This window comes from Epinephelus moara, chromosome 20 (genome assembly GCF_006386435.1).
Source record: "Epinephelus moara isolate mb chromosome 20, YSFRI_EMoa_1.0, whole genome shotgun sequence".
NCBI classification, from domain to species: Eukaryota; Metazoa; Chordata; class Actinopteri; order Perciformes; family Serranidae; genus Epinephelus; species Epinephelus moara.
In genome coordinates this window covers 32,256,428-32,282,982 of record NC_065525.1, presented here as the reverse complement: position 1 = coordinate 32,282,982, position 26,555 = coordinate 32,256,428, and the positions used below count along the sequence as shown (strand labels likewise).

The following is a 26,555-nucleotide window of genomic DNA, read 5'->3' as shown; positions in this document are numbered from 1 at the left end:
GGTAGCTCTGCTTTGCTTCAAGCAGGTCGTGAGGTTTTAACAAATTGTTTCAAGTCAAAGTGACCTGTATTCTTTTAGTGTGGCATGTTGACCCCAACCTCTTGCTCCCATCAGTTAATTCAGTTAATTATTTTAGAGTTATAGATGAAAATAGGTCTCCTTCGTAATGTGGATCACCACTGCCGACCTCCTTCATGCCTTCATGTAGGTTTTTGGGTCACACATTCTTAAAAAGGAAATGAGGACATCTCTCTAATAATAGTTTGTTTTACACTCATAAGACGAGCAGTGGATGAAGCATTTGTAGTTCTGCCCCGGTCGGACATCTGGGAATATTTATTTATCCAGCTTCACCACTGGATCAAACCAGAAAGAACTTTTTAAAGCTGCCCTTGGATGTCCAACTTGAACTCAAATAGATTAAGCGAATGTTAGTAACAGAGGTGTGGACTCAGGTTGTATGACTTCAGCTCGAGTCATACTCAAATCACAAATTTGATGACTTTAGACTCGACAAAATCAAAAAGACTTAGGGTGCTTTCACACCTGCCCTGTTTGGTTTGGCTTAATCAAACTCAAGTTCATTTGCCCCCTAAGTGCGGTTTGTTTCGGCAGGTGTGAACACAGCAATCTCAGGTGTGCACCAAAATAACCAGACTGAGACCTTCTTGAAGAGGTGGTCTCAGTTCGGTTACAAACGAACTCTGGTGATGTTTCGTTTGTGGTGAGAACGCGTTTCGACCTCGATCTGAACCAAGTGCAGTCACATGACACATTGTTTGGGTTAAACAGGAGCATGTTACAGTCCTGGAGGATTATTAATGTGCGTAGTTGTCCCTCCATTGTGACATTAGAAAGTGTCACATTTATCTTGCAAGTGTACTCTTCTTCAACATTTTATTTACTTCCTGGATTTTTCCCACATGGAAATTCTGACCAATCAAGAGCAGCTATCTTGCACAAGGCATTTTATCTGGTCCACTTTTAAATGTTGCCGTGAGAACACGAACCAACTCTAGGCAATTATACAACTTTCTGACAAAATTAGTCCCTGATTTGGACCAAAGCAAGACAACTCTGTGTCTGAAAGCAGCCTTACAACTCGAATTGGACTTTAACACCAATGACTCGTGACTTCTCTTGGATTTCTGCCTTTTGACTTGGAATGATTTTGGACCCTCCCTTAAGATTAAAAACTATGTTATTTTAAAAAAAAACACTGCCACGAATGAATTCATTTCCCTCTATTTCCTGAACCAACTAACATAAATCTTTTTATTTCCTTTTGATTTAAAACATGCAACAGCATACAATGTCTCTTTAAAGGAAGAATAGTCTTCCAGAAAATTTAAGAAGAGAAAGTTATGGACATTTATTCCAATATGAGATGAGATAAATACACCAAGACAGGACATGAACATAGAGAAGTCATTCTTTTGTAGTTAATATTGCTATATGCTACAAAAGTGCAATGTCAGCACTACTTTTTTTATGATACTGGCTCGTCCAGTCAACATGTCAGTATCCTTGGGCAAGACACTAACCCCAAATTGCCCCCGATGGCTGCTCCATCGGTGTGTGAGAGTGTGTGAATGGTTACTGAGTAGCAGGTGGCACTTTGTATGGTAGTCTCGGCCACCAGCGTGTGAATGTGTGTATGATATCTGTAGTGTAAAAACGCTTTCAGTGGTCTAGAAGACTAGAAAGGTGCTATACAAGTGCAGTCCATGTACTATTTTACCATTTGTTACGACTTGTTTAGGACTTGGGACCTGATTTTGCACTTATCAATCTTGACTTGGGACTTGAGTACAAAGATTTGAGACTAGTAGTATGTGAGAGACACCAATATTGGCCAGTTTTGAGAATGTGAATGGGTGTTTCAATCTGAATGTCATTCACTTTAGTATTGATCCCCCAGAGAGTCATTTCAGAATCCATTTTAAACTTCGTTTAATCACATACAAGGCTCTGAATGTTCTGGCACCAGAGCATATAACTGAGCTTCTCACACTGCACCGTCCAAACAGGCCCCTCAGGTCTGCTAGTCTGGGCCTTCCAACTGTTCCAGAGTGCAAGTTAAAGACAAAGAGTGATCAAGCATTTTCAATTCTTGCTCCTCGCCTTTGGAGGAGCCTCCAACTGAGCATCAGCTGACTTTGTTCACGACTTTAAATGTCGTCTGAAAGCGTACTTTTACAGACTGGCCTTTCCTGACAGTTGATAGACTTATTGTGTGTATGGGAGTGTGTGCATTTGCAGCCATGTGAATATGTATGCATGCCTACAGGTATATATATGCTCAAAATGTGCTTCACAAATAAAGTTCTTCTTCTTCTTATTATTATTATTTATACCAATATTTAATTGGTGTTTTTCATTGTCCTACTTACAGTTTGATGTCACCCAACTGTTTAACCTACAGAGCACTTTGCATTCAAACGACACACAGCATGAAAACCAACACATGTACCTTTCAAGATCCATTTATTTAAGTTGATACAGTACTACAGAGGCATTGTGTTGAGTAGAAATACACCCGGATGGATGAATTAAGACATTTTACAGGATTTAAGGAACTGTTATTGATTTGTTACTCTTAAAAAATACACGCTTGACCACTGCTTTCACAATGAGATGATACCACTCTATTTCGAACAAACGGTTATATGTTTTTGTGTGCAGCACATCTGCGCCTGAACACAACACACAGTCTAAAGCAGGCCGAAGCATGAACAGGGAGTATTTTGACAACAATTTAAATGGCTTGATCACCAATAAATACAAGTATAAAAACACATTGATAATAACTTTCATTATCAAAAAAAAAAAAAAAAAAAATTCATAAAAGATACCAAAGGCACGCAACTTAATCCACCTTGGCAGTCCAGGATCACCAAAAAAAATTAAAACCAAAAACTGTGGCAATAGCCATCAATAGTAATGAGACGAAAATAATACTTAAATAACATAATAATACTAATTTATTATTATTGTCATAACAATATCCAGTCAAGTTTTCCTATGATTAGACTTTCTGCTAACTAACAGATATGCACCACGTATTTCCAGTTTGGCAGAGTTAAAGTTTCATCATCAGATTCTTTCCATTGCTTTATTTCCTTTTTCTCCTGCAGCGTTTTGGACCTCTCCTGCTTTGGTAGAGGAACAGATGCAGTTTTCTTCAGGTCAGCTAATATTCTTGCATGTTGCCCTATTCCAAATAATCTGTAAGAGCTGGTTTTTGGATATTTGGATTTGGTTGACAGGCTTCTCTACATGTGTAGCAAAACGGGAAAACTGAGACTACACCAATTTCTGTTTTTTTTCTGGAGAGAAATCCCAATACTTCGAGGAAGGAAGTATTTTCTGCCATAACATAAAGCAATATAAAGTTTCTTACATTTTGGAAAATCAAAAACAGAAGCATAATAAAACAAAAATACTAACATAGTATAATTTTCTCACTGTAAATCCAGTTGACAATAAAATGCAATACAAAAGGCAATAAAATGCAATATAATACGCAACGGGGTCGTTCATTTAAAATCAGTACCCAGGACCTTTCCTTCACACCAGAGGACCACTGCAAACATTCAACATGTGATCAATTTCCTCAGGGGTCATCTACTGCATGGTTTTCCATCCACATCATTTGATATTCTGGATGATGTCAGTCACCGTTCTCCCCACTTTTCTGCTGCTGTGGAAAAGTGTAACACACTTTCTAAGGCCATGCACACACACTGACCCTCAAGACAAGCTGTATCAACAGCCTCCAGCATCTCAAATAAAAGCTGAAAAAGAAAACAAATGTGAGGTGAAGCCAACGCGGGGATGATTTCATTCACCAATGGGGATTCCCAAGCCAAAGAAAAAAAATCCAGAGGACTCCCATTAGTCCGTAACCCATCCATTCCCATGAATCATGCCAAAGCTCCATCACATCTTTGGTATTAAAAGAAAAACTTTCCATCTACTCTTTCTACTCACTTTCTTTACTTTCACTACTCTACATTACAGTTCCTTCAAAAAAAATAAACCTAACTCCTCGACCTTTCCTGTGTTTTACAGGAAAGTCCTTTCCAAGCGTCGCTCTTTCACACTCTCTCCTTCTCCCTCTAGCTATAAATCTCTACGCGCCACTGCCTCTCTCTTACTCTCAAATGAAAACAATAGCTGGCTAATTGTGCTTGGTTGACATAATGGACTAGTATACACAGCTGGAGGGCTGAGCGCGGACCGCAGATCCCACCTGTGCTGAGTCGGGCCGGGGCTGATAGAGATCTCTAGCACCGACACGTCTCCAGCCTTTTTGTCTGAGGAATTTGCTGTGTCATCAGCAGGCTAAGCAAACCACCTTACTTGGCTCTTTTGAAGAGTTTCGGGTGAAATATTAACTAGTCTGACGATTGAAACCACCTAATGTGTCTTTGGTAAAAATAAAAACAAACAAAAACAATTGAATCTCGCACTAAAACAGCCTGTTTCATCAGGTAACCTCGAAAATGTGAAACAACCAAGGTAAAGAGAGCCAGGCACATTCCAGGACTGTGAGATGGTGTCTGCGCAATCTCCCTTCACTAAATGCCCCACTAGGTGAGTCCCTCCAGGCTCCTGGTGCTGCCAGCAAATCTGCGCTTAACTAAACCACCTAAACTGCTGACAAACCAAACTATGCGCTTAAACACTGACAAAGAACACAGAGGAGGTCTCTCTGAGGCGGCATATCTGTGTGTGATTCTACTTGTGGAAGGATCGGTGGGGGGGAGGAGACGAGACTGTTTGATCTCAACTGTCTGAGATTGACCTTTGAACCCCAAAACTATTAAAGCTAGTCAGCTGTGCGCTGAAGGCCCTGGGTCTCTCCACATTCACAAACAACATTTTAATTAAAAAAGCACAACTGGTGACAGGTTGGCCTGGCTTTTCCCTCCACTTTACGGAAATGACATACATAATTCTTTTTTTTTTATTATGAATCAAAAAAGGCACTTCCTACATATTCCCTAGTATCATACACATATATAGGACATACGCTTTTATGAAGGTATATTTGCCTGCGTGTTTTACAAGCGCAGACACAGTTATATATGCTGAGTATATATATGTTTCTCATCGCTGAGCAACATAATTATATATGTCAGTTCCACACAAAGAGTTGGAGACAAGGACTCTTCCAGTAACAGCCAGCGCCCACCAGTTTTCAACTAAAAGCTACGAAAATATTAATAAATAATCAGCAATGTCAGTTATTATTGGAACAAGACCCTGGTTTGTTTCTTTTTTTTTTTTTTAAAGGAAGTAAAGATCACAAAAACATGTGCTCTGTGTGAGTTTTAAGGTGCTTTTGTAAACTCAAACTCAAAATGGGTGGTGTACAACGAGAGCCAACCAGTTTCTGGTTGCTGCGTTTGTGATTCTAACTTGCCTTCTTGCTGAATATGTAAACATGTTGAACACAGCAAAGTCTATGGGCGGGCCGAGAAAGCAGACTGGGTGGCATTCTCTCGTGCCAGCTGAAGTGTGTACATCTGTGTGTGTATGTATGTATGTGCAAGACGTATCATTTCCATCAAGATCTCGGCCCCATTTGGAAAACCACCACTTCCCTAAAGGTGTATCCCAGTAACACACTGGTCGTTAATGCCACCTACAGTATTACACATCTGCACACACACATACACACACACAGTCAGTTCCCTCTGCTTCCTCTCTCTCTCTCTCTGCCACCCATCTGTTAGGTGAGGTTGCTGCTGATGTCCAGGGCTTGCTGGTACACCTGAGTCATGTCCTCCAGGTCCCCCAGCAAGGAGAAGCTGCCATTGTCCCCCGGGGAGCCTTTTGTTTTGGGGCCACGGCTGAACTTGGGTCCCTGGAGCGGCGGGGCTGCCTGGAAGCCCTTGAAGTTGGCGAGCTGCAGCAGGTTTTCAGCCGAGACGCAGGCCCTGATGTTCGGGCGGAGGTTGTGGGTGGAGGGATGCCACTCGGCCCCGCTGAGGGAGCTGGGTGACAGGGACAGGACGGAGCTGTCCTCCCCGACTATGCTGGAGGGCCGACTCTGACTGCGAGACAGGCCAGAGTCAGTTGAGGGAGGAGGCTCGCCAAGGGCTCCAGCCACTGCTGCCGCTGATGGAGGCCCGCTGTAGGTGGAGTATTTGCCGTTTCGCTTCAAGATGCCCTTTCTCCCCATCACTCTCTTTGGTGGAGATGTGGCGAGCAGAGACATGCTGGCACCCCCTAAAAGCTCGGAGGACTCGCTGCGCTCTGGTGAGGAGTAGTACCCTGATTCCCGCTGTTGGTTGTTCTTCAAGATGCCTTTCTTTGGCAGGGAGGGCACCATCTTAGCTGGCGAACCTCCTCCCAGACTCGGCTCCTCCTCCTCTTGATCTGGGCTCGAGGCTTCCTCCCCCACTTCTGCTTGTTGAGGCAGCGCTGCTTGGCCCAACTCCACCTCGTCCAGACTGGCAGACCTCTGCTCCTCAGTAACCCTGGTCTTTAGGATCCCCTTGGGTCTCTTCAGACCTGGCTTGTCCTCTGCTCCACAGTGGGCCTGTCCTGCCTCCACATTTTCCTTCTTGGACTTTTTGGGCCTCTGGCGCAAAATCTGGGGCATGGCTGCAGCCTTGGCTCCAGAACCACGTGGCTCAGTGCGGTTCTGCCAGTCGATGAAGCGGGCCAGCATGGGCGAGCCTCCGTGGTCACGTTGGGTCTCGCAGTCACACACACTGTTCTTCCAGCCCCAGTTTACCCACCAGTGGTTGGCTATGTCCTCCACTGTGGCCCGGCGCTCAGGGTTCACCATCAGCATCCAGCGGATCAGTCCACGGGCGTCTGGCAGGAAACAGAATGAGAACAATCTGTAAGCCATCTCATACCACACACCTAGGGTTGCAGCAGTATACCGGTGATATAAAAATTGATGGTTATCATACTGTGTACATTTGCATTTCTTTGATATTGGAAAAAAATGCAACTGGAGAGAGAATCTCAACTTTATTTTAATAATTTTTAAAAGGGAGACTTTTTACACAAACATCCATTTTTTTTTTACAGCATACGACATCCCTCTGTCCTTGGACCCTGACAACGGATAAGGAACAACTCCCCCCAAAAAACCCTGTAACGGGGAAAAAAGGGCACTTGATGACTGCGTATCGATACAGTACTGCAATGCTAAATATCACACTATACTACTATGCAGTATTGTTAATTTCCCCCACCCCTTCTGGATATCGTCTTTTGGGTATCGTAACATCATGAGTGTTCTCTTTTCCTGGTTTTAAAGGCTGCTTTGCCGTAAAGTGGTGTAATTTTAACTGTTCTATTATTTGCCTTCACCCGCTTAGTCATTACATCCACATTATTTATGATAATGTATCAAAAATCTCATTGTGTAAATATTTTGAGAGAGCACTGATATAGTCACAATACTGATAGAGGTATTTGGTCCAAAATATCGTGACAGTGAATTCCCCCGTTATGAGCACTAATGAGAAATGCATTAAGAATTAAACTGTCTGGGTCTGTCTACATTCACAGATGCTTGAAGTGGCCCTGGTTGATGTGGTTTTTCATCAAATAATGGAATAATTAGAGATACATGTAAACATGTGGTGTTATAATTTTTTCGACATGCTACTTTTTTTTAAGCATAAGTTGCAATTATTCAATCTGGAGGCGTTTTATTTTTCTATTGTTCAATGTAAACCACAGTAATGTATCCTCAGTTAAATAACACCGCAAAAAATGACAGTGACAAAATTCACACCATGTGAGCATCTTAAGTTGACAATGAGAACTCAATAATAATGGGAATAAAAACGAATTTTTTCCAACTTCATTTCTGCATTCGATTTTTTCATTTTTAAATTGAGTCCTTAAACCAATTCGACTTCAGATTAATAAACAATGAATATGCTGATATGTAACAAATCAGACGTACGACAGGTTTGTAGCTTAGGCGATAAAATTTACTTTCTTTAAAATGTCAAAACAAAAAGAACATCATCCGTAATGGATCGTGCAGATTCTACGATATCTGTTCACTGAGAGCACTCTGATCCATATTCCATTAAACAGTTTATGGACCAGTGTCTCAAAGACTTTCGAGTATTTTCTGGAATTCAGATAAAGAAGTGAGTCCTGTACAATTTATAGACAGAGAGACAGGGGTCAATGGTTTCAGTTTCTGACAAACGGCGTACCTCGCTGACTCTATCTGCGCTCCAGCTGAACAAGATTTGCCAGGGTGTAGTTTATGATATAAAAGGTAGTTGGATCAGGTTTGTTTTCCTAGCGTGACAAAAAGCAGTAGAAATACAAACAGAGGTTTACAAACAGGAGTACCTGAGGACTGAGTGGGCTCTTTGTACTCGCCGTTGCTAATCTGGCGAATGAGGTTCTTGTGGTCTCCCCCATCAAATGGCATGGTTCCATAGACCAGGGTATACAGCAGCACCCCCAGAGCCCAGCTGTCCACCTGCGCAAAACAACAAAAAAAGGTTGTTAACGGTTTCATTCAGTCAGCACACACACTGCCTATCAAATAAGGCATGTGGGCTTTATGCAGCTGGCCAATAAAACAAAATATCGAGGTGTGTTAGATTGGGTGTTATGTAATAGAAACACAGTCTTCCCAGTCCTGTTTTGATTAGTGATTCATGGCATTAAAATGAATGTTGTGGAATGAGCTCAGCTCTGCTCAGCATCAGGCCTGAGTTGAGTTATACTCTTTAAGTTTGACATTAAGAAGCACCATATCACTTCTTCACGCCAACATCACACAAGAACATCTCTGTTAAAGAGATTGTGATGCTGCGGTGCTTCTCTGGCGAGCTTTTCATAGAAATAATGACAAATGCCGGCACTCTGGGAAATGGCTAGATTCCACACAGATAAATCCTTTTCCTCCAACCTCCCCCCGAGTCGCTCCTGCTCTGTCAAGCAGAAGCAAGCACTTTCTGACCACCAACCTAATGCAATGTGGCTTCCTAAGTAAGCGGTTACATAAGATTTTGTGTCTGGGGCATGAGGAGGTGCAGAGCCACGTGGGAAGTGGTGGGAGTGGAAGAGGGTAATGAGTCCAACAGAGATGGCAGAGTCGTGATATCCTGGCCCCTGATGACTCGCCGGAGACACGCTGCCATTCAGTGATCAGCAGATGACCGCTCTCAGCGTGTGTTTGTGTGTACGTGAGCGTGTGACAAAGACAGAAATGTGATGTGTGTGTGTCGACTGTGGTTAGGAAAGGATGAGATGTCCAGAGGAATGTGGCTCTGATGGCGGTGGCTGAAGCTTTGAGACACAGTCTGGGAAGAGGAAATCAGATAGGGCCAGTTAAGGAGCTAGCGTACTTCCTCAAAGGATATGGACCCACATCAAGAATGCTTCTCTCGCCTGTTGCCATTGGTCCGTTCCCGAGGGCGAGACAGGGCACGCACTATTGTTTTGTTCTATTTTCGTTGCCTGTGTTTGCTGTAATTTGTGGCCTCACCCCAACCGGGGTTCTGTAATTTCGATTGCAATCGGACTGCTGTAGTTTTTAGCACTCTGGAGTAAATTATAGTGAATTACGCTAAATTGAACGGTTGGACTTGAATATCTAAAAATGCAAGTTTTTCCCCCTCTGTTGCTTTGTTTTATGTAACTGATGCAATTTTAGAGACGACGCCCTTCAGAGTGAGTCTGGAATTGCCAGATAAGTGGCTTTGGGGAGACATTTTCACTCTTTCTTTCACCAAAACTATTTGACTTTGACCATGAGCGTCTCTTTGAGGCTGTGGAGGCTCATTCCGATCCCATTAAGATGAAGAGAAAGTGAGGAAAAACTATCCTCCAGTTCCTCACTTCAAAGGAGCCAGACATGGTAGGCAGGGGAGGACAGGGGAGGGATGCAGACAGTATCTGAGCTGACCTACTGTGGAGTTGCAAGAGAGACCTCCCTTTGACTGGAGACTAACAGTAATCCCATCAAAGAAACAGAAATAAAGCCTATCCACTTCTTTGTGTAGGGCCGACATGGTGATGATAATCACTAGTGAGATAATAAGGATGAAAGCTATATAAGGTGAGAAATAACAGCCAGGGAGGACAATGATGATGATGATGGATACATAGAAGGAAAACATATCCTGGAAATTAAGTTCACACACAAACAGCTGGGGCTTGAGTCATTGTCATTGTTTGGTTCAGTGGGCCTCACCTCTGGGCCACGGTAAGGTCTCCCATTGACAATCTCTGGTGAAGCGTAGAGTGGGCTGCCACAGAAGGTTTGCAGCAGCTTGTCCTTGTGGTAGAGGTTGGAAAGCCCGAAATCAGCAATCTGTGGAAACAGGGGTACGTGTGGAACTTACGTCAGCCATGTGATTGTTAACCCTTCACATACAGATCACTTGAGACAGGATTAGGCCTGTTTAATGGTACAAAATTTCACCTCCAAGCTCAAATCTTTAATTCAAAATTTGGCCAATAAAAACTGTCCAAGTGATGCCTCTTGCGACTAACAGACGAGGTAAGTAAAGCCCCTGGAACACCGCAGCTACCTCCATAATCCTGGGGATGGACAGCAAGGGAGCCAGGTGGTTTGTTGTTGGATTTACAGAGTTGAGGGTGAAATTGTTGGAGGGTAAAACTACAAACGACAGACTTTTTTGGCTTGCTGCTAAGGGTTGGCAAGCTAACGCCTATCAGGACCGTGTTTCTTCCACTCCGAAAGCACAGCTGCAAGCTTCCGATAAACTACGTTGTGCCGTGTTTGAAGTGTTTTATTTTTCTTCAGACTCATGCAAGTAGGCGGGAACGGAGAGAAAAAAAAAGGAGGAATCATTGCGTCCAGGTTTTATGATGGTGGGGGAAACCCTGCTGTTTGTGGCATCATGCTGACTAAAATGTTGGTGACATTCTCATGTAAACACAACAAGCAATATTAAGGTCAGCAAATTGATTGAGGTCATGTCCGTATATTGTACGATAACTTGATAAAATAATTATCATGACAGACAAAGGTGGGGTATGATAGTCCTGTGGGTTTAACAGATAAAAGGCCAGACTTACCTTAATATTACAGTTTTCATCCAGTAGCACATTTTCCAGTTTCAGATCCCTGTGCACCACTCCATTCTGAAAGACGATAAGGAAAAAAACAAACTCATGATTGATGTATCTATTGATGCATTATTTACCAGAGATGGATCCAAGTCATAAACAGCCCATTGTACTGAGAGATGATTTACTCTGACAAAGCCAGCCTGTGGCTCTCGGGGGAAATCAAGGCAGCCTGTTGGTCTAGTACTCTTTAATTGGTCCTGTCCCCTCTGGGGTCTTCACGCTGACATCTGCTGTGATTTTACTTTTTAAATCGGCTCACATGTGTCACATAAACATGAGCCTGTAATTACCACATTGTATGACTGATGTTCACACAACATCATGGGATTAAAAAACAACTATGCCGTTAATGCTTAGGTTTAAAAAAAAAAAACACCCTGGAATTAACATGTGGTATGCAGACAGACAGACAGACAGCTCAGATGCGGAGGAGTGACATCACCCGTCACTCCACCCCCCTCCGGGCTGCGCTCTGCGTGGCATTTCCCATTGGTTAGTGCCTGGCAGGCAGCTCATGTTCACATGATCCTGATTGGTGGATACAAGGAAGAAATGGTTGTTTGCTTGTTGTGTCAGTGACTCACACCACCCCACCCGGTGGGAGGTTGTGCTTGGTAGTGATGATTCATCATTCATGGCTGTCTGGGACTCTCCTATCTGAGGACCATGACATCATCCCCTATCTCCAGCTGGGAAGAGGATGACATGAGGGGAGCCCAATCCAAACAAGAGCTGAGACCTTGGGGTTTTGATGGGAGTTAGTGAGGTGTGGGACAGGGGGTTGACATGTCATGGGTGTGGCTGGAGCTAAATCTCCGGGGAAAAGCTTTGGGGGTATCTGGGGACATTCATCAGTGTGTCAACAGAGGAGGACCAAATTAATGCAGGGACTGTTTGGCGCACTGTAATCGGAGTGTAAGCCTGAATTAAACTGGCCTGTGTTCCATCTTCGCTCAGAAACAGATGACTCCCTTATACCGGCGCCAAGAAAAGCATACTGTGTAGGGCCTGCAGATTAACTGGCTATATGGATGACTGTGGAGGTGCATGGTTAATGTTACAATAAGCATGCTGTGGCCTGGAAAACAAAATCTGGATGCGTGTGAGAGAGGCAGAGAGAGATTTCAGGTGACCAAGAGAGTGAATGTGCGTGTTTTTTCTCTCTATGTGCACAGCGTGGTATGGGATTTCTCACCTTGTGGCAGTGGTGCACGGCGGAGACTATCTGTCTGAAGAAGTGTCGTGTCTCCCGCTCGCTCAGGCGCCGGCGCTCGCTGATGTAGTCATACAGCTCACCCTTGCTGGCATACTCCATCACGATCACGATCTTGTCCTTGTTCTCAAACACTGAGAAATGATAAGAAAACAATTGGAGTCCATTAATACTTCCAGAGATGGGAGGACAGCTTGTAAAGTCATTCCAGGTTCATTCGATCATGTTAAAATCACAAATGGACGTTGTTATGTAAAAAAGCAGAATAAACCAGCCCCCCCCCCTCTTTAGTTTTGGACCAAGTATATGAATTCCAGAGGAACACATAACATCTCTGCATTTCTCCCAGGGTTACATCACTCAAACCCCACCTCATGTGTCTGGCTCCTTCACAACATTGCTGGGAGGGGCTGTTAACTCAATCAAGCCCACTCCTCAGAGACCGGAGCGAGTGCAGAGCAGAGCAGCGAAAACAGAGAGGAAGCAGGAACCAAATCGGAGTTAGCTTTGCAGACAGAGAGTACACTGCAGGGTCAAACGATGCCCTTGACACATCACACTTCTACTTCACATGATGTCGACACATTTCACAACACACTCCCACATTCTTACCCCCCCGTACTGAGTGTCCATATCACATAAATTACTGCAGTTTATTGTGGCAACACGGTGCAACTTCCCCTTCTCTCAGCAGAACTAGTCTCATATCTATATAAACTAATGCATGACTCAACTGTCTCATGTATTTCTGTGTTTGAATGATAATGGAAACCAAGTAATATTCATGTCACTGTCTTCTGTTCAGTCACTTAAGTCATACACTGTAGCTACAGTTTTTCATTGTTGGATTTTTATATGACCAAAACAAATCAAGATAAAAGCTAGGAAACAACGCTGGATAATTCATCTTCAATCCGACTTTTACAAGAAATGATTTAAACCTTTTTTTACATTGAAGGGGAACAACTAAATTTAGAAATCCATTAGGTTATTTCTGTGGCCGAGGAAAGTTTAATCAATACTTGTGAACATGAGCTTCTCTCTCTCAAAGCCAGTAACCAGAGAAGTGATGCTGCAATCTTCTACAAGACAGAAGTCAATAATGCCAAGTCACAAGTCTGGACTTCCAATCTAATGCGTCCCAGTGCGTCTGTTCGGGAAAACATGCAAACTAGTGGTTGTATGTCAAGTTAATGAGCTTTAAAAGCATTTACAGAGTAACTACCTCAATTACCACAGCGTCATCAGCAAAGAGAAATGGCGTATAAAATTAGTGAACTGTCTTGCTTGTCTTTGCTCATTACAATAACACATAACAGCTCAAAATTGTGTGAATGGGTGCTGAGTGTAATGGCATAAAGCGGTGTGCATTCGCTTGTGTAGATGGAGGCAGAGACACGCTTCTGGCGAAGACTTCCATCAAGTACAATTCAGCTGAATATGAGGTTGTTACAGCACGTTTCATAAAACAAACATTACATATAATACTAAGAAAAGGTAATTCTGCTTGTGCTTAACTGTGTACGCTGCCATGTTGCTGTGACTGTCAGGTTTCCGACTTTCATGACTGTCCATTGCACTTTTTGTTGTCAGAGGTTGTTTTTCTCCAAGTTCTTCCCACAATGGAGTGCAGGGTAAGCTTTAAACTTTGGATGTCATCAAGTATAAAGCCAGACAATGAATGGGAGCCTGATTTTATGGACCCAAAAAAATATTTGTTTCTTTTATATCCAAATAAGCTTTGCTCTATTGTAGTGTGCCCAGTTCTGAAATAGAAAATGCACCCATGTACTCAGAACAATCCTCATGTGCTCTCAGTGTCATCTAGAACATCTTTCCCAATTCATTATGTAAAGAGCAGCTCCACACTTGATACTTGATGACATCACAAATTTGACTTTTAGATCTAGAAGAGAGTTAAGTTATGATAACTAATAGTCATGTATGAATTTTAAAAATGGGTGTACTTCTCCTTTAACTGACAATAACACGTGAATTAAAATGGCGACCTGTTACACATCTGGTGACCGGAGAAAGTAATGTTATTACAGTTGTACTGCTGTAATGCATTCCTGTCCAACTGGAGTCACCAAACATATCATTCTGTGTCAGTATTTAGCCTTCTGGTGTATACTTTCAACTTGGCAACATGCTTCTCTCCCAGCCAGCGCCTTGGCATGAAGGGAATGAAAATGGTTAGGGAGGGAGAGGGGGAGAGAGGGAACACTGAGGGGATGACAACAACACAGTCAGCCATGTTGCTAAGTATTGTGTGGGCTGATTTTCCCACACAGCAGGGTCACCGGGGGTGAGGGCCTCTGCTTTTTGCACCCTTGAGTGAGCACCTTCATAGTTTGTCACACCACTTTCCTCACCCCCCTCCCTGGGTCCTTTTAAAGATATAATCCTCTACAAAAACACACAGTTGCTGAGTGATGGTAATGCTCCCTGATTGTGACTGTCTGGCTACTCTGGAAGTAACAGAGGGGATGGAAGCCAAGCACCCGGGAGGTCGGGATAGATCCAGCCCTCTGATTGGTGGACAGAGTGGTGACCTAGGCTGACATTCGGTGATCCGTGTTGGGGCTGTGCTTGGAGAGCCAATTCTCAGCTTGCGCTCGCATTTACCTTTGACCCCCGGTGGTGAAATAATTACCTGGCTTACATAACTTTTGTTTGTTTCGGCCCGTTGGGTACGCCAGCCGCCACTACAGCCCTGCTGTCACTCATCAGGCTTTGTTCACAGGTCAGGCCCTCATATCTTGTCCTATTGCCTGCACTGATGATTGACAATGTTGCAAGCTTGTGGCAAGAAGAATATGATTACAAAGTGTAATACAGAAGAGAGGTGGAGTACTATTGATGTAGAAAATAAATAAGCAAGCACTAGAGACTTCACACCTCTTGATTTAGAGGGTTTTATGCGGATTACCTAACAGGTTATTTACTGAATTTGTTATTGACTGAACGGAGCTACCACAACAAAAAGATCCTCAGAGTTTAAATTACAATCTAGGCTTATGTCACCTTTAGAGAATGCAGTATAATGAATGCAATAAAACATTGTGGTTCTTCGCTCAGAGCAGGGTGAATGGTTTTATGTCTGGTCTAACTTAATATCTCCTCCTTATTTCCCTTCTTCTCCTAAAGTAAAACTTCAACATTTTAGGAAATATACTTATTTGCTTTCATGCTGAGAGTTAGATGGGGAGATGATACCACTCTCATACCTGTATGGCAAATATGATGCTGCAGCTAGCAGCCGATTTGTTTAACTTATAGGGAAACAGCTCTCCTGGCTCTATCCAGAGGCAACAAAATTTGTCTACCACCACTTCTAACACCCACTAATTAACATGTCATATGTTGTTCGGTTAATCTGCAGAAAAACATGTAAAAACAGCAATTTGTCTGACTATTTTTTTGCCTGGCGGTGTGAACTCTAAAAAGTCCCAGGTTTCGGCTGAGCTAACAGCTGTTGACTACAGCATGAAATTCACTTTACAGACATGAGAGTATTGTCATTTAGGTTTTATTTAGGTATTGAGAAATCCTGACAGTGTAATTTCAATAATGTAAAAAATACAGACACTTCTATTTCTATTAAACTGATACAGAGATGCTGTATTGAGTTGATGCAGTGCACTGCGTAGGCCACCAGAGGTCAGTCTCTACTGGTAGGACAGGCAGGTGAGCTGCGAAGAACGGCGACTGGGAGTGGTGGGGTTAACGTTACAGGACTAGCAATAACTGACCAGCATCGTCACAGGAAGACCGTGTAGACAACAGCATATTTTCATATCTAACTCAGAGAATTAAGGGTTTATTTTGATCAAACAAGAGCTTGTGATTTTGGTGATTTTTTTGACTAACTAAGGTGATTTTGGCAAGCTTTATTTTGTTTCTGTAAAGCTTGAATTAAGTGTGGTTTATGATGAGCCAATTAATCTAGTCTTAATGTGGCAAATACTTTTCTGTTAAATAAGGAATAAATAGGTGCAAGAATATTTGTTTTCTTAACATTTGTTAGTTTATTTATTTTGTTTATTTATTAGACTTTATTTATTAGACAGCTTGTGGGACATAGGAACTTGCCTGATGTGGGGGTTGGGGTGGGTTACGTCACAGGTACAGTATACTCCTGTGAAATGTCAGGAGGGTAGTATGAAGTAATGAAAAAAATCGATACGACCCAAGCCTAGCAGTAAATTTCTCTCGTAACTCTTGCAAAGGAAGCAAATGAGTGTACATTACGCATATACTGTGTATACTGTTTAAGTTATTGCTTTAACTTGTGTCAGTTTTGTCAGGCTTAGCTTTACAGCGTCAGTCACTTCTAACAATGTAGTTGGTTAGATGCATCATTTTTTGCACTGGCAGCATTCTTTGGGGTTGACTATTTGTTTTAAAAGGTGGGCGCTATGTTACCCAGTTAAGCCTGAGGAGTGAAGAGCGAAATCCGCTCTTAAATGCCCCGCACAGCATGCTGATGGATGCAGAATGTGAGGGAGTGGTAAAGACTCAATCTTCACACACACACATCTGGTTCAGCTTTGCTTCACACAAGGCAGTTAGCAGGGGCTGTTGAAGAGGGTGTTGCCGGATACACAAATCTCAGGGCCTCCTATATATCTCTAAAGCAAGGCTGGGCGGAGGCCAGGCCACAACAGTAAACGCTGGGTTTGAGGAGAAACACCAAAGGGCGAGAGCAACGAGTCTGGTCGAGTTTGTTGGTGGAGCAGTCTGCTTTTAAAGGAAGGCGGTGCACATAGGAACACCATACAGCCTTGTTGAAGTTTATAAAGCGGGGTGTTCTTTTAATCGCTCTCATACAAAACACTTAAAGCTTGGCTGCACTTCAGCCCTCCAGCTGGCTACTGGCACGTTCCCATGACAAATAGTGATGTTTGTCACTTATTCACATTGCTGATAACAACCTGGGACTTTGACACTGAACAAAGGACAGTGGGTAAGCCAGTTTGGGCAGTGGCACACAACCGGCTGCCATTGTGCCAGAGCAGCTCTTCTGAAAAGGGCATTGAAACTGTTGCTTTGTTGACACGGGCGTAAAAATAGTCACAAGTCACAAATCATATGAACACCGCAGCGCCTTGTGACTTTAATTGCCTGCACATAGGCCCAGACTATATTATAAGAGATGATTTATTGCCAACGATATGTTGAAAGAATTCAATGGGAATTGTTTAACCTTTACACTGCCCATTAATTCTAATCTGTGTTTTCTCCCAGTAACGTTAAGGTCATTCAAAAGGACTCATATCAAAAAAAGGGGGCCATTTAAGCCTGACTTGAAGGCTTTGATATTTAGAGTTGCTTCCTGGGGTAGATATATTGATGTTGCTCCAGGGAAGGCTTAAGGTCTTTCCTCCCTCTGCATAGCACTGGACCAGAGTCAGACAGGGTGCAGGCCTGGGTCACTAGGGTCAATTCAGTGTCTCCTTGGCTACACACAATTGTGCACACAGGCTCATACATAGACACAAATATACAAAGACTCACATATGTGCAAACACACACATACACAAGTACAGTCTGGTTCCCAGCTGCAGTTCTCTCTAAGTATCAGCAGATGTCTGGCCCCGAGATCAAGACCAGAGAAGACAAGAGATGAGACCTCTTAGATGTGGGAGAGGCAATCCCTCCGAATACCACCGCTCTTACACACAAACGTTCAACGCACACACACACACGTGCACGCACACATTCAGAGAGATCCAGACGCACACCGTCAAAGCCATCCAGACTTTTACTGGCCCAGGCAGCCAGACGGAGCAGAGAAGATGAATAACATCCCAGAGCTGTAGTCCAGGTCTTATTATGACATCTGCATGTCATAACATGACAATCCTGCAGCTTGGCCACAAGTGCTGAATGAGCTGAGGGAGGGGGTAGATATCGGACATGTGTGTTTTTGTTTATGTGTGTTCAAGGCGAACAAGTGTGTATGATTTGTCATGTGTGTGTTTCCAGGCATGCAGCAAACCCTCACCTTCATATATCGAGATGATGTGTGGGTGGCGGAGGGATGACATGATCTCAATCTCCCGGCGGATGTGAACCATGTCCTGCTCGTCCTTGATCTTCTCCTTCCGAATTGACTTGATAGCCACCTGGAGACAGAGGACAGAGGACGCTTTGATCAGCTGACTTATCGCAACGTAAAATTTAGATTTCACAGTCACAGATAGCTCGGGTGCATCATGTGCAACAGTTCCACCTAAACTGATCACATAAATATGTTGATTTAATTTGGAGCTGTGAAATAAGACTGAAGCACATTCATGTCTCGTTCATTATCTTATCAGTGAACTTTAAAATGTGCATGGCTCTCGCAGAGTACATACTGCACACCATGTGACATCTGCCTGTCTCAGTTAAAACATGTGAGCCAACTCAGTGAGCATGGCTACATATCTTTCCCTAATAAACTCAGTGTACTTCATCAACCTCATTTACCTCCCCTCCGAGGGGTCTCTCTCTATAGCAACCTTCGACCTCCTCACCGGGCCTTGCTGTTATGACAGCCAGATGAGTCAAACAAGAAGGAGGAGTCATCCTAGTCTCACACTGTGTAATTTCCTCAGTCTCTTTTCTGTATGAAGCAAAATGAAGGTGAAAAACAACCTGACACATGATGCTATAATGGAGGCTTGCTTTGCACTCTTTCAGGGCCTGGGCCTACATTTAACCAGGTATTAGTCAGTGTTTGGGCTGAGTCTCTGACCTGGACTCCGAACCTGTCTCAAAAGGCTCTGACACACCAAACCGACATCAAAGAACTAGTGGAGATGAAGGCAGGCTGTTGTGTTGCCCCAGGTTGCTTGTGTCTCGGCGAAAAAGTTGCAGTTGAACACACCGCAAAGACTACAGCTAACGGCTAACTAGCACCTGCGTGAGAGGAAATACCTCTTAATACCAGCAGGGGGTGGTAATCTGTATTCGTCATTCAAAAAGGGAAACCAGAAGGCCATCAGGATGGACTCAAAATGCTAGTTAGCCAGTTAGGACACGTTTGTTTGATCTCACACCCTTTTGACTTCAGCCATTTATTTGCTCTCCTTACTTCCGTTTCTCTTCTCATGCACTGAGTTCAACTGCCTATCAGAGTGATTTCCTTCACCGATGGGCTCTACCGTTTGAGACGCCGATTAAACACACTGAATCGGCTGAAAAAAAAAGCTGACAGGGGCCGATGGTGTGGGGCACACCGCAAAAACTAGGACAACAGACGCTCATTGACAATGACCAACAGCCAGGGCCTTAACAGAGAGATCAGAAGTCAGATTCACACGATGAAACATAGTGTTTCCATAGCAACCGTCTCTCTGGAAGCAGCTGAGGACGACGAGGCTCATGATAAAGAGGTAAGCAAGGTGTTAAATGTTCACAGTCTCTGGAGGAAGACGGGGAGGTCAGAGTGTTCCTCCATTAATCATATGTCAGTATTAACCTACACAGCCGTGTTTCCTCCCCTGTCAAAAAGTCCTCGAGGAGACACTTACATCACCTCTTATTTTTAGTCATTCTGATTAACAACAGCTAATGGCCTACTTTGAAATAGCCTGAAAAGCTGGCCTGCTGGGAGTTTTATGGAGGAATCAGGAGAATGGGCAAGGCTTGAGGAAGTGATTCAGTCTACTTGCATTTCAAATGGGCCTGCTACAGGAGGTTCAACAGTCAACAACTACACTTGATTTGACAATTTTTCACTGTCATGGCAATGCCACCGGGGGTAAGAGTCCACCGCAACTGGATGCATTTAAACCTCTACCCTATGTGCTCCTTAAAATGAGAGGTTACCGGCCTTTTCCAAATAAACCCATCGAGAGCACACAGTCTAGCACATGTCACTATAATTGTAGCCTAAACATTCTGGATTGAGTCCTGGGTTCGCTTTGATCAGGCCTCTATAGAGTCTGTTTCGCTCTGAATTCTGTTAGTTTAAACTTTTGTCCTCTCCTAGCTAAGCGGTAGTATTCTGAGGAGCCCAGCTTTATTCCATTCAGCACAAACCACAGGCAGTAGCGAGTGCCAAGCTAATTACCGTGTACATCAATAAAAATAACCCCAAACCGGAATAGTTCCCTTCCAGAGCGTGCCTTGATTACATAGAATTTAAAGAAATGATACCGTAATAAACAAGACGGGGTCCAGGGGGTCCACATGCTGGGCTCGTAATTGGTCAAAGTTGTTTGTGTCTTAACACTGATGTTTTCCTTTACCTCATCAGACTCATCAACATTTTATCACAGATCCCCAAACGGGAGTAACATTTCTGACTTTGGAGTCACCTCCTGGATTTAATGTAGTAATTAATTCAGGAATTCATTAATGTAGGCAACAACTGAGAAATGACCTATGCTGCAAAGGCAAGTACACTTTAACTGCTGCCTTAAAACAAATAGTCTTTTCTCCCAAAAAAAAAAGGGTTGTAATCAATCTTTAACAGCCATGATCTTCATTCCACGCTGTAAGTTAACTCACTGAATGAGCCAGCTCTCCCACATTGGGCTTGAGACAAAGCCAGGTATCTCTTGTGTATCTCCTCATGTTCCCCTGCCCTGACCCCGATGTGGATCATTAAACAGGACTGCAGATCAGCCACTTGCCAGCTGGCGGGGCTGGCTGACACAGCTACGCTTGTCCTTAAGTGGATCCCTATTACTGTCACTCACAGTAAACAGGCGCTGCACGGCTGCCCACGCCGGCTCCTGCCAGGTATGGGGCCAGCCTTGTCTGGGACCCCCCGCCCCTCCCTCTGGTTCGCAACAGAGCTGTTTGAAGTGAAAGTCCATGTTTCGCTTCACTAGAGCCTGACATCTTCCTGCGCTTTCTCAGGCCATTAAAATAGATGAAGTATTCATCACAAGCTCACTCTTCTCTGCATTCTCCGAAGATCATGATCATCTGCTGTGTTGAATATCTGTGTGTGTGTGTGAGTCAGAGTTAGGGGGGGGGGGGAAGAGAGAGTGAGTGGGAGGAAGAGACCCGTCACTTTTCCAGAGAACTATATTCTCCAAACACAGCCAGGAATCATAATACCTCATCAGCGGCACCACATATAGCAGAGGAATGTCAGTGTTTTCCCCTCTCGCGTACCTCTCTAGTGAATCCATTGTTGGGGAATGATGTAATCTGGTGCTTTAAACTCATATTAATATGACTCTCTAACCCCTCTCTTGTTTTGGTGGTGGGCTTCCCTGTGTCTCTGTGCTAACTGCCCACCCCCCTCCCATCTGTGATGGATCCCCCATACAGGATATTAACCTTCCCCTCCAATCTCATTTCCTGCTGTGGATGGCCTTTCATGTGTCACTGCCCATTTTGGGCCTGGCTGTCACCACAACCTTTTTACTACAGTCATCTAGATGGCAAATATTAAGACACACACAGTCTCTTTCTATCTCCCAGATGAGTATACAAACATGAAACCCATCTTTTAGAGCCTTGTGCACATGTCACATACCCACACTATGATCTCTATGATCAATTGCACTCCATATAATGTTGGGTTTCCATTGAGCTGCCAAAGCACTACGACATATGGCTTTGCAGATTAAAGCAGACAGTCACTCAGTTCCACTTTCGCTGACACACTGAATGTGCCCACATCTAATCAATCTTCCTCAAGTGCCTTCAGCTCATTCCACACATGTGCATACAAACAGTCACACACATAACTTCTCTCTCAGTCTGTCTCCTCACTTTGCTCTCTCTGCTCTACTCATTTGTTTTGTGGGATGAACCAGGAAAAGGTGCAGGGATTGCATAACAGTCAACACACAGCTGCATCTGCTGCACGGACACAAGGGACTAACTTTGAGTCAGAGGTCAAGTAAACTTTGGCAACGCAGTGCCAGACACACGTGGCCCGTGAGGTGGCTGACAGTCATGCTCTGTCTGGACTCTGCTGGTACTCCATGTGCAGAGGCGTTGATTCTCAAAGGACTTCCCTAAGATATACAAACTCCCACGTGAAGCACAGTGGTGCAAGGAAGTCCTATACTTTACTGAAATGCTATTTAAAGTTTCAATGCTATGCTCGGGACACTGCAGCAGATTACAGGAGAAAGGAAGCCACTGGGCCACTGAGTTTGACCTACAAAGAATTATTTGTTTACTGGCAGGTGTTCCTATCATGGCAACCCTAATTATATCAGTGAAGGCGGGTTAAATAAGAGAAAGAGCTCTCTGTGTAATGCAGCACAGCTCAGTAGCACCACAAACTACATCCTCCAAAAATGTCCATGCAGTTGAATTAACATCACTCTAAAAAAGTTTCAACAAAACCAATCATTTTAACCCTTACAGTGATAGGAGTTGTTGCAGGAGAGTTGTACTAGACCACATTAGTTTTAGATCTAATAAACCTGCAACTGAGTTTGGGAGTACCCCATGGAAGGATTACTTAACAGGCCTAATAGGCAAAGGCACAGGGGCCCAAAGTTGGAGGGGGACCCTCTTGCCCTAACCTGCAAAATATTCCTCAAATTAACACATACTGACCAGGAAGAGATACAAAATGACAACAAATAGATGCAAAGGAACTGCAAATAGACACAAAATAACTGCAAAAAGGAGCAAAACAACCACAAAGAGACACTTAACGACCAAAAAAGACACTCAAAATACAAAAAAGAGACACAAAATTGCCTGAAACAGACACAAACTACAAAAACATGCATTGCAACTACAAAGAGATGCAAAGCAATGGCACAAAAACAGGCTAAACACTTATAAAGTGTGTGTATTGCACCCATGTAAGAAAGGTGAGGGGGCCTTTTGCANAAAAAAGAGACACAAAATTGCCTGAAACAGACACAAAACTACAAAAACATGCATTGCAACTACAAAGAGATGCAAAGCAATGGCACAAAAACAGGCTCAACACTTATAAAGTGTGTGTATTGCACCCATGTAAGAAAGGTGAGGGGGCCTTTTGCACATCTGTGCCCGAGGGCCCATTGTCTGAATATCAGCCCCTGGTGTTCTTATGTACTTTCTTGAAGATTTTGGTTGAGAGATGTCTAAACAGAAGGGCAAGCTCTAGAGCTTTGTTTTAGAAACACTACAAATGTGGAATCTTGGGTAATTGTCAAATACTCATTCAGACAATCCATTTTAGAGCGAAAAAAACCCATCTTCAATTAATTACCCACAGCCAAAAATCTGAGCCAATTGCTTTGGGAAATAATATCTCAAACTCACTCTAGTCAAAGTAATTTATTCGAACCCTTCCAGACAATATGCATTGTGCAATTTTACAGTTCTAGTGAAAGTAAAACACTTCACATTAGAGCTGCTGCCATGGTAATAATAAACTGGGAAAACATACCGAAGAAAGGACAAGGGGCCAAGTGGGACAGGCCAGTAGAGAGTACCGGAGGGTTTATGGTCCCCCTATCAAGCATGCATGCATTTGCCAGTAGCTATGAAACCACTGGGGGGACATTGTTGACCTATACTAAGTTTCCCCCTGGCATTCTCAGTGCACGGAAAGTTCCTCGTGGCCTGCCAGAATGGGCACAGGGGTCAAATTTTGCCACAGGAGGAAATATTTGGAGAGATTTGTTGGTCTGTAACAGCAGATGGTGAGTTTATAATGGCAGACAGCCAATGACTTTTTTATTGTTATAAAGAAACAGAAAGTGTTGGATTGACCCCTGCGAACACACCCACACAGCACAATAAAAACAAAACCGAAAGGATGTGGCCTGTGTCTCAAACACTGTCTTAAAAAAATGTAAGTGGTCCCTGGTAGTATCTCTGGGGGACACTTAGTTGTTTTCCATGATGCTTTTACTGGAATCACTAGAGTCACATCAGTCAGTCAGTAGCCGGATTTGCACTCAAGCATCCGGTCGTGAGGCCCCGCATAGGACAAGGCGTGTGCAAGCCACAGCTCCCTGGCCCCATGGGCCCTTTTGAGCATGAGGGGGAATTCCCAGGGGACAGGAGATGCAAACGCCTATTGGAGCAACAAAGCACTTATTTTTAAGACCAGTGCTTTACAGAATTGTGCATGTAAAACAGGCCCCACTAAAAGCATCATGACAGATGTTTACAGCTGCTTAAGTGGCTCACCTCTCTGCCGGAGTGTCGCTCAATGGCCTTCTTGACTTTGCCATAGGTGCCTCTTCCCAGCGTCTCCAGCAGCTCGTAGCGGTGTTTCAGGTTATGCTTGTGGTGGTGTTTCTTCACGCCCGAGTTCCTCCGTCCATCACTGCTTGCCGGGGTGTCTTCGGGTGAGTTGCCGGCAGGTAGGGATGGAGCTTGGGGCGGATGTGGATGTGGAGGTGGAGGGGAGAGGTCACCCCCCGCCGGTTTGCCCGCTGAGGTTTGGCCCCTCTGGGTCTCGGGTCGGGTTGCCCCCCGGTGGGGCGATAAATAAGCGGTTTCCATCTCACTAGGGAAGTGTTTAAACAACCTTCCCACTGTTAAATATTTCAAACTACCTACCTAAAAAATAAATTGATAATATAATACTTATAGGTCTAATAATAGTAATAATAAATAAATAAATTACAAGGAATAACACGCAGCCTACTAGTCATATCATTACATGTGGAAACTAACATTTCCAGATTGTCTTGTTTGATCAATTGGCTTTGATCAAAGTGAACAAAGATCTCTCATCCTACCTATTCATGTTATTATCGCTATATAATCAATCTACTAATGGATTAAGCACATTATCGGTCCATAATTACCTGATACATAGTCCTGTATCACTGGATGTGAATTAATTCTAGTGCCAATATGATAATAAAATATGTATTCAGATTTCGACAGCAGGCAGCATGCCGGAAGCGGAACACACGTTGGATTTAAAGATGATATATTGGCTATAATGTACGTGCAAGCTGTATCCCAATAAAAGAAAAAAAAAAGACTAAATCAATCTGTCTGCTCTCCTCACTCCTCAGTCGACTTGCATGATCTAGCTGTGGTTAATTGTAGCTCGTTCACCTCATCTATCGTCCTAAACGCTGCCAACATCACCGACTCACATCTAAAAGGCGAGAAAGCTGCGACGAAACCGGCGTTTTGGATGAAGATGACCCTCATTTTGTCCACGGCCCAGGTATAGCTCCTCATTCATCTGGACTCTGTCTATTGTGCGGCTGCATGCTCCGTGCAGTGGTCGACGGTGGTAGAGGTGCGCTGTGGTCGGACACTATCTCAGGCTGAGACGTTGTGGATATTGCCATGGTCGTTTTGCTGCTCCCCTCTCTTTTCTTCGTCCTCTTCGTCTTCGTGTGTGCCCTTCTTCTTGTTTCTCCCCTTTCTCTCTCTATCTCCAACGTGAGAGGCTGTGAATAAGACTTGCGAGAGGATCCGAGACCGGAGGCGGGGTTTACGCAGACCTCCTCCTCCCCTGTCTTTTCTCTGCCCTTCCTTCTTTGTGCTTTCACATCTCAGATATGACTGCCGCTGATCAGGGGCGTAGCTGGGAATCATGTGCACAGGAGGTGACACCCCCCCATCCTCCTCTTCACTGTCTTATCCTCAGTCATCCATCACTGTCAAAAATGTCTAATCATTTACAGCTAAAATATGGATCCAAATATTTAGGCAATTAAACCCCTTTCCCATTGCACAAAAACCTGCTGACACCCACTAACATCTGGCTTTTTAATGCAATAGGAAAGGTTTTAATTGGCATTCACACCCAGGTCAAATGACTCCGCAGTAGTCGCGGGTATTTATGAGCTTTGGCTCCGATCAGCATCCATGGGAACACACCCAGGTGAATGTGCTAACGGACATTTCGCCCCTTTGCAAAAGTCTGACAAGCTGTCAGAGTAAGCATGGAGCCCACACTGTGACTAACTGCACCCCCTGAAGAAATATTATCATATATTGGGAAAAATGAAAGAGTGATTCCAGAGAGAAGCAGACAGAGGGGTCTACAGTCTGTGTTTGAAGGATATATCCAGGATGTCAAACTGACTCAGCAGCAACAACAGGTTAAAAAGACAAAGATAGTTAGAAGCTAAAGCCGAACTATAGGCTACAGATCACAGTGTAAAAGTGAACCACCACATCACTGCTGATCGCCACACAAGACAATGAATATAAAGGGAAACTTTGCTGATATTGAACCAGCTGTGTGGCATCGCAGTCTGTGCAGATGAGCGGCGTTTCGCGTCACCCTTGCGTCACTGACAGCACCCAGATCTCTGCTGCCGGATGGGCAGGGATCTCCGAG

The 26,555-nt window shown here is 43.8% G+C and overlaps 1 protein-coding gene across 1 annotated transcript; it reads right to left on the bottom strand.

Moving 5' to 3' along the window:
* Positions 1 to 2,470: 2,470 nt before the first annotated feature.
* nuak1b (NUAK family, SNF1-like kinase, 1b) lies at positions 2,471 to 25,717 on the bottom strand. Its single transcript, XM_050073164.1, has 7 exons — positions 24,428 to 25,717; positions 18,333 to 18,453; positions 12,305 to 12,456; positions 11,056 to 11,121; positions 10,205 to 10,324; positions 8,350 to 8,482; positions 2,471 to 6,834 (listed from the first exon to the last, which is right to left on the bottom strand). The coding sequence occupies exons 1-7, from the start codon at positions 24,743 to 24,745 to the stop codon at positions 5,741 to 5,743; spliced, it is 2,004 nt and encodes a 667-aa protein (XP_049929121.1). The 5' UTR covers positions 24,746 to 25,717; the 3' UTR covers positions 2,471 to 5,740.
* Between the last annotated feature and the right edge of the window lie 838 nt (positions 25,718 to 26,555).